This window comes from Lepidochelys kempii, chromosome 7 (genome assembly GCF_965140285.1).
Source record: "Lepidochelys kempii isolate rLepKem1 chromosome 7, rLepKem1.hap1, whole genome shotgun sequence".
Lineage (NCBI taxonomy): Eukaryota > Metazoa > Chordata > Testudines > Cheloniidae > Lepidochelys > Lepidochelys kempii.
This window is the reverse complement of record NC_136386.1, coordinates 8,872,120-8,885,342: the sequence shown is the minus strand read 5'-3', so window position 1 is coordinate 8,885,342 and position 13,223 is coordinate 8,872,120. Positions and strand designations below refer to the sequence as shown.

The 13,223-nt window shown below is 39.7% G+C and overlaps 1 protein-coding gene across 2 annotated transcripts in view; it reads left to right on the top strand.

Annotated features, from left to right (window-relative positions):
• The window catches only part of TAFA4 (TAFA chemokine like family member 4), a 113,041-nt gene that overhangs the window by 89,079 nt on the left and 10,739 nt on the right, over positions 1 to 13,223 (top strand). For both annotated transcript variants that reach the window (XM_073354808.2, XM_073354806.2), the window contains exon 4: positions 5,399 to 5,554. In XM_073354808.2, the coding sequence (XP_073210909.1) occupies positions 5,399 to 5,554 (156 nt within the window). The remainder of the gene's footprint in view (positions 1 to 5,398; positions 5,555 to 13,223) is intronic.

The window sequence follows — 13,223 nt, the reverse complement described above, 5'->3', positions numbered from 1 at the left end:
TGACTCTCTAGAGATCACCTTCCCCTACCCCTCTTTGCAGTTCACTCTTTAATGGCTTTCCTGATGTCTTCTGGCACAGAGTTCACTTCCTATGGTCTTCAGTCTTTTAAAATTCTTTAATCCCTGCTTCTCTATTGTGTTGGCTTCCCAAGAGTGCATTGATTACAAGATATTTTTGGGCTATTCATAAGCTGTTCTGTCCTTATGCTGTAAGCTGTGCCTTAAAAGCATGACAGGAAGGTTTCTTATTCAATGCAAGATGAAGATTAAAATGTGCAGAAAAGTGGAATCCCCATTCTTAAGTTCCTCCTTCATGGGGTTCTCTGCCTTTGGGTGGGTGCAATAGGTTTCAATAGATCTAGGCAGAAGAATAGTCTGTTTGAGTTGGTCGTTAGTTTTGTGGGTTTTGCTAACTCTAAAAGCTGCACCACAAGCTAAAGACTCAACGCTCCAGGCTGCTGAGCTCTCAGGAGCGGAGTGTGGAAAGCCAGCAAGCTAACACTGAGTACCGGGGGGTAGCCGTGTTAGTCTGTATCCACAAAAACAACAAGGAGTCCGGTGGCACCTTAAAGACTAACAGCTTTATTTGAGCATAAGCTTTCGTAGGTAAAAACCCCCATGGGGTTTTTACCTACGAAAGCTTATGCTCAAATAAAGCTGTTAGTCTTTAAGGTGCCACCGGACACTGAGTACTGAGCATTCGCTCAGCACCTGTTCACAGACATTTCCTTATAGGTAGAAGAAAGTGCCTGCTGCTCAGCAATCAGCGTAAATACCTTTAAAGATGTGCATGGATGAGCAAAAAGTAGGCATGACCATGAGGATGGAGAAAGGGCAATGCAGTGAATGCAGATGATGCACATAGCAGACATCATCTGGCTTTTCAGTGACTTCCACTGCTAAGTGGGAGGAATGGCTTTACCCCCAACGAACTAAAGAGCTGCACTAAGAAGAGAAAGGGCAATCAAGAAGGTCTTTTATTCCACTCTCAAAGCTGAGCACCCTACCTTTACCAAGAGACAATTGGAGGATGTCTTTCCTAGCCTTCTTGAGCAGTCTGGAAATATGAAAAATTGTATAGTAATGTAGTTGTGATGCTGGCAGACCAGATGCCAGCTCATGCTGAAGCCCCAGGTCAATTCGCTTGTGTATTAGTACAGATTAAAGTAATTGTATTTGTAAACTTCATGAAAACTAATAGGTTGTTACTTGCATTGTTTTCACTTATTTGTATCCTGTTATAATGTAGTAGCAAGTATTTACATTGTGCATACCCCTGTAAGTAAATAACGCACCAAATGCGGAAGAAGCCTTGTGGAATGCAAATTAAGAATTTTAACAGAAGAGTGCTAATTTGAAAGCAAGTGGTCATTGTGAGTGATGATCGGAGGTCAAAGGCTCTAAATACATTCCTCACTCAGTGTCATCAAAGGAAAAGACCATGTAGGTAGTGACAGTCAGCTTGTTTTCCGTGAGAAGAAGCTATAAGAATGGATTAAAAGAAAGATCCTTTATCTCTGGACTGTTTGGATTCTAACAGGGCAGAATAACTGAATGAGAAGATGGAGATCCCCAGAATTATTCTGGGTAGCTCTGAGAGACTTTTGGGAAACTGGCAGATTACAACATCTCTGCTACCCTTTGGAATTATAGACTGTGACTTATCTGTATATATATTTTACCTGCTTTAACCTCTCAATAACTCTCATTTCCTTTTCTTAGCTAATAAATCTTTAGTTAGTTTACTATAGAATTGGCTACCAGTGTTGTCTTTTGTATAAGCTATGGAGTACCGATTGATCTGGGGTAAGTGACTGGTCTCTTGGGACTGGGAGCACCCTGACGTGATGTGATTTTTGGTTTAAGTGAGCTTTTATCATAAAGTCCAGTTTATCTGGGTAGCAAGCGTGTCAAAGGGGGACTCTCTGTGACTCCATGGTAAGACTGGTATAATGATCCAGGAGTTCACATTTGGTACTGGTTGGGTGAAATTTAATTGTAGAACACACCACCAGTTTGGGGTGTCTGCCCTGTTTTCTGACAGCCTGCCCTGAGGTAGGCACTCACTATTGTGAGCTACTCCAGACAGAGTGACAGTAGCTACCAAGCCAAGGTACAAAATTCAGTTTTGCTTTCTTCAAGTGTCCTGTTGTCACTGAGCACCAGCATGGCCTAAACCCTGCACTTTGCTAACATGGTGTCATGGCTGTAAACTCCACACACACAATCATTTCAAAACAGGTCTTATTTTTTTAGGCTGCATGCCTAAGGCTGAATCCTGCTAGTCTTAATTAGATGAATAGCCCCATTGGCTTAACAGGACTACTCATGTAAAATAGGCAGGATTTGACTTTTAAAATGTATGTTCCTTCAGCTACATATTTATTGTTGGATATATTCCATCCATATGATATACAAATCTGTGAGGATTTGTATCTCTCAGCATAACAGGTTAGCATCTTTTCCTAGTCGTTAATTGCTGGACACCAGATGCTAAGCGTTGATGTTTCGTATATAGTGCATCACAGATTCAAATATGTACATTTATGTAACGTATGTGTACCAATTCTTGATTTTTTTCCTCACTCTGTTTTAAGGTATCATCTTTTTGGGCCCAATCTAGGCCCTGATGTTGCTCAATTAAAGACAATGGGAGTCTTGTCATTGACTTCAATGAGCACTGGATCAAGTTCTTATTACCTATAGAACATAAGACTGGAAGGGACCATCTCAGTCATTGAATCCATTCTGCTGCTACTGCAGACAATGGGAGTTTTTACATTGATTTCATTGGGCATTGGATCAGGCCCTTTGTTTGATTCTATTTAACAATAAATAAATAGCTCTTTTAAACTAAAAACAAGCTTCTATAAAATCTTGCAGATCTTCAGGCTTCTGTTTATTGTGGCTAAAAATTACTACACAGAGAAATTATGTAGAACAATCGTTTGGAATAAAGTGGTGTGGCCAGTTTCATTCTTTATTTTATATATTGACTTATGGAACACCTACTGTCCTAGAAGCAGGGTTTTTATTTATTATTATTTATTATATGACTATTAGGGACTTGCATGAAAATACACAGCCTGCCAATAAATCTAATACGGTAACTATAAGAGAGATACTTTTATGCTGTGTTCAACATTTTTCATTCTATAAAATGCCTTATGTATTTTACAGTGGTCGCATATTTTGCTTAAAACAGTTGTGTGTGTGTTTTCCCCCTCTCTGGAAAAAATAATACATATATTTTACATTTTGAGTCTCCAAATGGAGGAGTAAATTTCCTTTTTCAGTATTATATATATCTAGTTTTCTGTCTATTAATATTGTTCTACATACCAATTTGACAGCAGAAATCAGACATATCTCCCACTGGATTTGAAATACTTGTGAAAGCAAAACACACACACACAAGGAATCGAAATAAGCCAATCTAATTAAAAAAAAATTTAAATTTTTTTATACTCTCCATGTGTGAAAAACCTCCTTAGAAGCTTAAATATAATATTCCCAGCTTTGCTGATTTTTTTTCTGTGGCTTTCTGTTTTGCAAACTCTGGGCTGGATCCTGGGTATTTTGCGCTTGCAAGTGGAAAAACTCCATTCATTTCAACGGGATGTTTTTGCGTGAGTGAGCAGAGCAGGATTTAGCCCACTGATATTTGCTGATGCATGTTAATAGAGAATGCATGTCTGCTTTGTGCACTGCTGTCTTCATGTGTTAACTAGAGATGGGTCAAAACTGCAGAGTTCTGTTCTAGGTTCACTTTCCCTAAATTTAGGGGTGTTCAGATCAATGATTTTGATTCAATTGATATTAGAAATAAGGGACAGGCACTAAAGGCCTGATTCCGATCTGATCACTCACGTTGAATGTTACCTTAGGGGTAGTTAAAGTCAGTGCCTATGTGTCTCTCCTACACAGTCCCCAATAAGGGGCGATTGAGGGGTAGTAGGATGGCTCTGGCCAGAGCCATGCTGTAGGGTAGAGCAGTCACTGAATGGCAACGTCTTAATATGACAAGTTCCTTGGAGCGGCCTTGTGGTGTAGTTAAAATGCACCAGGGCATATTTTTCCCATTGTGGACAATGTGGTTTTTTTTTTTTTTTTTCAATTTGCTGGCACGTCATGATCACTTAATAATCAAACATATTGTCACTGAGTACTAGTGGACAATGGGGAGGGAATTTCTTGGCAGTTAATTGGGGAGCTAATTCATCTTGGCCCAGATGGTCATTAGCTTTTAGGAACTGTCCATGCTACAGTTCATTACTGCTACTGACTTGTGAGCTTTTCTGTGGCTGGGAGAACAGAACAATTCTCCAGGGCTTGTCGCCAGAAAGTTCTCCCGCTTTTTTGATGTAGCTGATGTACTATTTTGTACGGTCTTCGTCTAGGTTTCACTTTCTTTTTATTTAACCAGGCCTTTGATACTATGTACCTGCTTACACTTATGTGTGCACCTTGCATTCTTTTCAGACAAAGTCCCAGAGCTGCTTTGATGGCAAATACTTTCCGACTCTCTGCCTCATCTTTGTGTCCAGCTAACTCATTAAAAAAATCTTTTATATGGCATTGGTAATGGACAGGGTGCTTTACAAACATAGATAAGACCCATCCAATGCCTTTAAGACCCTGTAATCTAAATAAGACAAGACAAACACAAGGCGAGGCACTTGTCAGCAGTTCAGGAGATTGAGAGTGTGGAGATAATTAATGATGAGAAGGGGAGAGGGATTGTTTGAAGTGGTGGTACTGGGGAGGAGTTGGAAGTCGGAGAGCGGGTGTTTGGCAGATAGGGAGAAGGAAATCCTCCCCTGCATAGTGGGGGACTTGATAGGAGGCATGAAGATAAGTGGGGGGAAAGAGATGAAGGGGAGAGTAAGAGAGGAATTGGAGGATGAGTAGGGGGAAAGGAGAGCAAGGTAACATTATCATAGATGAAGACAAGGAGCTTGAATCTGATCTGATAAGAAACAGGAAGCCAGTGGAAGTATTTAAGCAGGAGAGTGATGTTTAGATGTATTTGTAGATCTCTCTGTCTATATCATCCGCCTGTCTAGTCTATCTAGTAAACTTGTCATTCTCTCTATGCGTTTATAAGGGCTGGCTAATTGATGGAGGGAGGCAGATAGAAAAAACAAGCCCTGTTATGATGAACTAATCTGAAGTAAATATAACATGTGATGGGCAAGTCATGTGCCTGATCCTGCAGGGGGCACTTTGTGCCTTCCTTTCCAGGGGCTCCAGCGAGAATCAAAGTGGCTCATCGTTTTGCAGGACTGTGCGTACTCTCGCCACAGTAAACTGCTACATTTTCCTTGCATTGATTCCCTTTTGGCACCATGACAGTAATACCCCTCTCCTCTAACACTTCTACCTCTCTGATTTTTAGGCCACCACCAAGTCAAGCAAGGAACGTGTGAGGTCGTCGCAGTGCATCGTTGCTGCAATAAGAACCGAATTGAAGAACGGTCGCAAACAGTCAAGTGCTCTTGCTTCCCGGGGCAGGTGGCTGGAACAACAAGGGCCCAGCCCTCTTGCGTCGAAGGTAAGCAATCTCCCACTCACTCCTACTGCTCTTTGGCTCTCTGAGATGTTTAGTCTCCTTGATTATTTGACTTCTTGCTGTCTAGAAAGCATAATCCTTCCTTTTGTTAATTTTGGAAACATCTCTGTTTGTTGATGATAATGAGTGCGCATAAATCTTGGTGTAATTAATCTCCTTAATATATGTTCTTGTTCATTTCATGTCTGTGCCAATAAAACTTCTTAGTTTCTCCACATAAACAATTGTACTTTAAACTAGCCTCAAAACTACACAAGTCAAGACATTTTGAGTTTAATCATTAACTCATCCAGTTGCCTCTAGACATAGCAGCATGGCCATGGAATCATTGGGATGTAAAGAAACCACTGGCTGGTCATCGATCCAGTACTTCGTAGCCATGGGCAAGCAGATTAGTACTGGGACATCTGGTTTGTGCGAACTCTCCTCTAGGCTGGCGTAATCTAGCACCCTATATTGATGATGAGCGTCTGCACTGGACCCCCATGTGTCTCCTCTGGCCTATATCCAATCAACTTTTTGTGCATTCTGACCCAAATGAGATGGTGGGCGAAGAATCCCAAGAGAGTTGATTATGTACCATTGAATTGGATACCACAAACAGTAGGTGGCACCCCTATGATCTGATAAATGCAAAAGCATAGTACAAACTGATCTAGTCCATCACCCTTGCCTTCGGGTTAGTTTGAAGAACTTTACAATCCATAGGCACAATGGCACAGTTTAAAGATAGATTTACAGTCTTCAGTTTGTTGGGACTGCTAAATATCTCTTTTTTTTAAAATAATACTGGACTAGACTGATTTATAAATTAAAAAGTTATGAAAGAAGAAATTTTCTCTTGAGTTGAGATTTTATAATGCAGCCAGCTAGAGTGAATTTGTGTAGCTGAAATATCAACCCCCAAAGACTCAAATCTATCTAAATATTTCATTGTTTGTCTCCGAACACATATTCTGCTTCTGGCCATGGGATGTTTTTATGTTAGGAAATGGCTAATATAAGTCTTCATTGGCTTCTTTGTCAGTAAGAATTAAAAGGATCTTTATGTATAAAAGTCTGTGAAATTTACATTTAAATTGAAATAAAGCAGAAATTTTTTAGTAGTTTACTGCTAATTAATATTGACACAGAAATCACTGTCCTACATTTTTGTTAATCCACAAGTAAGATACTTATCTTCTGTTTTCATTGCTTTTCTCACAAAATCATGACCTTTAAAAGTTAAATATAAAATACCCTCGGTTTCTCTGACTTTCTATAATGTTTCACTTTAGGAACAATCCTACAAATAAATGTAACTGTCTGATTTTAGTACTTACTTTTACCTATTTATATGTTTTCTATTTCTGAGACCCTGTTATTTTATTTAGGAATTAGATTTGGCTTGATGTCTGAAATATCTTGTAATGCAGGGGCACAATTCAACCTTAATTTTTCAGTTTACTGAATAATTTTTCCTGTAGAATCATATGCAGTACCGGTACCTTTTATGTAACATTCCATGCAACAGTTTTACTGTTCTTTATGGTGGATAATAAAGTTTAGACATTTATGAAAATATACTTTAGCGTTACAAAGGTAACACTCTCTGCTTTCATGACAGAATGAAGTGCATGGTGCAGTGGAAGTCTAATTTATTTTGTCAGAGCAAACACTTGCTGAAACAATTTAATGACTTCTTTTCCTTCAAGTGTGCTTGAGATTAAATAAGACCAAACATTTAGAATGCAAGATTTTTAGTTATAAAAGCAGAAGCTCTTGATTTGTTTCCCCCTTAAGGTGATGTTTTAATATACTTTTATGTATTTTTGTAAGTGGATGACATTTTATTCCTCTCCTGTTGCGCAGAACCCATAACTATCTGCTCACAGGCTCAAAATTGGATTTTTGACTATATACACAGACTTCTGAAAGCCTCAACAGTGCAAAAGCCAGAAAGAGATAATGTTCAACATGGCCCGACTTGTATAACTAATTATTTTAAATATAATGAAAGAGATTCATTATTCTTTTTCCAGAGATTGTACCAAGGTCAAGAAGATTTAGTTGGACCACATTCTGCATGAGAGTTAAGGTCTTGTTGAAAGCGCAGTGTTACTGGTGACATTCTAACTGAAACAAAGTGTAATTTAGAGTGCTTATTTTGAGTGGCTTTTTAAGGTATCTTCTTTTAAACTTAGCTAATGTTATTTATATTCGGGTAGCACACTTCCCTTTGTGTCAAGCACTCCGTATACATGACATAATAATAATATTAAAAAGCCCGTTCCTGCCCCCAAATTCTTGACCATCTATACAGCCATAGTAGGAGAAAAGTGAAATACAAAAGACTTGACACACAATTTCACAGTGGGGTCCTGGTCCAGGACTAGGTCTCCATATTACGCCAGAACATGAAACCCTTGTTCAACCTGATGAATACTTACTCACATGATTCGTCCTATTGATTTCAGTGGTGCTACTCACATCAGTTTATGTACCGTTATGTAAACAAGGGTGATACAAATGGTATTAGTTCAGGAAGAATTATGATGCCAGAATGGAAAAAATCATTAAGGAAGAATAGGAAGCCCTTAGTAAAAATACCTTAAATAATAATAATCCCTCTCTCTTACCTAGTGATTTTTGTCTATAGATCTCAAAGCACTTTATACAGGAGGTCAGCATCATTATCCCCATTTTACAGATGGGGATGCTGAGGCCCAGGGAGGTGAAGTGACTTGTCCAGGGTCACCCAGCAAAACAGTGTCAGAGCCAAAAATAGAACCCAGTTCTCCTGAGTCCCAGTCTATACTTAGTAGTCTTTGTAATGGACATAATTTCATGCAGACTGCCCTAGGGCCAGGTACCCCAGGCTTCCAGGATCTGTGGCTCTGGTGAAGGTCTGCCATGTGGACTATCCTGGGGCCAGGGATCCCAGAGTTTCTATTTCTGTGGTGTTGGGATTTCTCTCAGGTTCCCAAGGACCCAACTCGACTCCGGACTCCTCATCAGGTTTCATTGTTGGCATACAATCAAACTACACAGAGCTGATCAGACTCATGGGTAGGGGTGGGTACAGGGCATACCACAAATCCAAGGAGTACAAATATTCGTTACTTTATATAAAAATGAAACCTATATTGACACATGCGTCTTCCATTCTACATCATATTGTGAACTTTATGATTGGCCAGGTTATTTTCAGGATCAATTCCTGTACATATCATCCGTTGTTCACCTGCCACATGCACACAGCCTGTTTTGTTAGTTTCCTCCTTGTATTTTGTTAGTTTCCTCCCCTTGTGCTTATCTTCCTGCTACACATTTGTAGCCATTGCTTCTGACCCAATTATTTCTTGCCCCTGTTTTTATAGCTTATCTCGTTCCTGCTCTTGGCTACTGGGGCCACTCATACTAAGTACGGCCTACACATGGCTCTTGGACAGGGCTTGTGGGGTTTCCAGGTTCTCTGCCGTGGAACCAGGACCCTGGAGGTCCTGGAGTAGGTTTCCAGGGTCTGTAGTTGCAGACCAGTCTTGCCATGTGGACTGCCTTAGGATGGGGACCGGAGGGCTTCCAGACTACTGGGCCAGTTGCTACCAATTCCTGAGCTGACCTGAGAGTCTGGAAGCCCTGGGGTCTGAAATTAACATTCTTGTCAGTTGCATAGCTGCTAGCAGCATGAGACTTTCTTGGCTCTTCAGCAAATTGGGAAATTATACTGGCTCCCGGGTGGAGTGTTTTTTTTTTTTTTTGTTTGGTCTTTCTCTTGTTTCATTAACTTGTTTCTTGACCAGATCCCATTGAAGTAAATGGGAGCCTTTTCATTGACTTCAATGAGATCTGGATTGGGCCCTAAGTGACCTTTGTTATTAAGTTCTGTGTGTTATGGCTTTTGGTGTAAGTAGGCCATGAAATAGGTTTTTAAAAAAATAATCCTTATGGCATTTGGAGTAGAATCATAGCTCAGCTGGGTAATTTGAATTTTTAAAATAGCTTGGACAGATGTTAAAGAATATCACAGAAGGTCAAATTAAAACAGCAATCTTACTACAGGAATACTGTATGTTAAAATAGAGTACAATGTAGTGAACTGGTGGGTCAGACTTAAAAATACATTCAAACAAACATGGTGACATTTAGGGCCAAATTTTCAATGAGGCCTCAGTTTTGTGCTAATTCATAATGGCCATGTATGCACGTAAATTTGGGATTATGCGGTCAAGGTGAGTGCCCATGTGCATTTTGTGTAGACCTGGATATTGCATGTTTGCTCTAGAAAATAATGTCACTACAGAGTTAGGCATGGAAACTTGGTACTTCACTGGTCAACGAGTGTGGCAGTCACCTTAGCTGCATAAATATAGAAATGAGGCTTTGGGTGGGACACAAACTGGGAGTGAGAGAGATGGAATGCCACAATGCAGCCTGTCCACAGCAACTATCCAAACCCACAGGCTAGAATAGTGTCTACTGCTGCTCAGCATACCCGCTGTAGTGTATTAGGACCTCTGGATATACGTAGTCATGGATGCTTTGGGTCTTTACTCAGCTCAGCTCTAGCTACCAATGTGCATTGGCCTGGTTTTGACAAGCACAGAACCCTTTTTACAGAGCACAGGGCATGCAGAGGTCCATACATGGTCAATCCATCCACACCGCCACCCTGGGAATCAGGGGATACAGAGTGCCATAATGGAGTTATGCTAACTTACATCTGCTGGGAATCTGCCCCTAACTGTTATGTAGAAATTAAAATTTCCCAAGCAAATCTGGCGAGGTGAGGAATTCTACCAACGTGGGGCTAATTGGAAAACACCTTCTTCTGGAATGTGCCTGGAGAGGCGAAGGTTGGTCAGAAGATTGTTGGCAACTAACCATGTGCTACAGAAAGGAATGCAACATTAATTAAATCCTGGGAAAGCCTTAAGTGCCTTGAATGTAAGAAATCGAGCCTTAAATTGAATCCTCATTCATTTTACCCAATCTCATTTGTAAAATGGGTCTAGTAATATTTTCTGTGTTGTGAGGCTTAATTAGTATTTGTAACATGCTTTGCACTTCTAGAGTCTTTCACCCAGGGAACTTAAAATGTTGGTAGTAGCAGAAGTCAAAGTAGCTCTCTAAAATGAAGAGTGGAAAGGTGTATTTTCCCACCAAACACAGGAAAACCCCTCTGGTATTCCCTGGCAGAAATACTCTTAAAATAGGGTGCAGGGGGTAAAGAGTATTTTCCTTTTAAAATAAGGCATGGGGGCCGTATATTTTTATTCCATGTTCATGATAGCCAACTTATTACATTTTTTCTCACTAAGGTCATTGCACTTTGAGTACAGCAAACAAGGAACCATCTATTTGTGTGTACGCGTATCGTATATACAGAGAGAGATATTTTAGTACTGAACGCTATTGGCTAGATTTTTGGTTTTTGAAAGTCTTGAGCAAAAAAAAAAAAAAAAAAGGGAAGACTCTTTCTTCCCCCCTGCCCTGCAAGCCTCATTTCCCTGGGGTTCTTTGAGCCTCCGAAGACAGGCCAGCCGCATGCTTTGAGAAATACTACTGTCAATAAATTAAGCTGCCAAGCTCAGAAGAGAGCGCAGAATATGAAAGGAAGAATTTTTAGTAAACAGTGAGTAAAAAAAAAAAAAGAGAACCTGCATAATTGCCTAGTGTTGCAGCTGTAAGATGTGATCAGAGCCATAGAAAATTTGGTTTAGTAAAGGTCAACTCCTTGTGCTATGAACAAGCGGTAAACACTTAAATTCAAAGTGATCATTATGACATTTAGTTTTCTCCCATTTCCTTTGTAGAAATAAACTTCCTTGAGTAAGTACTTAAAGCTAGGATGACAGACACTACCAAGAGGATAAAGCATTAATAATTATTCTCTGTGGTGAAGCTACCTTTCCTAAATGTGTTAAATGTATCTCTAAGTAAATCATCACAAGTTGAACTATCCTTCACCCAGGGCAATACACTATTTACTAGTAATGAAATCTACTATCACTTCCCTGCGGAGCTGTGTCAGCAGATTTATTCCAGGTAGGGCAGTCCACAGTCGATTGGTAGATGTCACGCCAAACTAGTCTTCTGTTCCCTCAAGATGTTGGTAGTATATGAGATTAGTATACTCAGAAATCAATTGTTCTCTATGTCCGCTAACGGTAGGACAAGGCTTAAGGTAAGTAGCATAATCTGAAGCAAGGGAGATTTAGGTTAGATATGAGGAAAAACTTTCTATCTATAAGGATAGTTAAGCTCCAGAGTAGGCTTCCAAGGGTTGTTTGGAATCCCCATCGTTGGAAGTTTTTAAGAACAGGTTAGACAAACCCCTGTCAGGGATGATCTAGGTATATTTGCTCTTGCCTCAGCACCGGGGGCTGGACTAGATGACCTCTCAAGGTCCCTTCCAGCCCTACATTTCTATGATTCTATTTGAAAAAATAGTTACTGAAACCTCTCCAAGAACTCTTCAATTTGGTAAGGGGAGGAGATATTTTGAATCACTCCATGATTCAAACAGTGGTAGGGACAGCAAAAGTTAAGTAACTGTTTCTATGAAGAAGAGTTTAGTCTAAAATCCAGCCTGAGAACTTTCCTATTATAGTAATACAGAATGCATTTTTCAAATGAGTAAATGTGCCCAGAGACCTAAGAAATACGGCACTACAATATAGACATTATGGACCCAAGAGAATCCTGGCATAAATTGACATAAGAATTGGTGCGATACTATAGCAAAGAATTGGTGGTTTTCTACATCAGATAGAGTAAAATATATTAAGTATATCAAGAAAGGGTTTCACTTATTCTGAAGAAAGGTATCAACACAGAGCAGAAACCAGCCAATGAAAGAAAAGAAATTGGAATATCATTGAAAAAGAATCACAACTAGAAATGAGCTGAAGTTGAAATATTTGGGCCATTTAAGAGCTTGCAGGTCCAATGCCTGATTTACTCTTTGGTGCTTTCAGTTAGTGGCTGTGCTGGCTTTTTATGGAATAGGGTACTTCTGGAAATTATGGGCCTGATTCACTGTCATATTTATTCCGTTTTTACACCATTTGAAATCCGCGGAGGTACTCGGACGTAAAACTCTAATAGTGCAGGAGTGAATCAGGTTCTATATTGCAGTGTTATTCAGCTGGCATTGGAGATTCATTCCTGAAGTATTGCTTTGAAAGGGATATTCAATCAGGTGTTGGAAAGGGGTTGAGAGGAGAATGTAGGTTGAGAACACAAACGAAAATAGCCTCACATTTAGTGATGCCCAGTGTGGGTTAGTCTCAAAACATATCATGACCAATTAATTATAATGGTTGCTCTCAGTACAAAAAAGAAGCTGGATAGAACAATGAAAGAAAAGAAATAATTGCATGTGTACATGGAAACTGGGAGGTTAATAGAGAGAATCTGTGCTCGGTTAGTGAAACAACTTTGTACTTAGAAATACATGCTTACCTAAATACATGTAGCATGGAAAACAAATCAGAATTTTGGCAAATAGCAAAGATATAAAACAAACTGATCAGCTGGTAATAAACTCAGAATGGAAATGATCTCTAAAGTACTACGATGCACAGTTAAGTTTCATTCAAATTAGTCAATCAATAATCAATCAGCTGGAGTAGAAGCAAATATCTGGTGACAAGAACCATGTATTTGT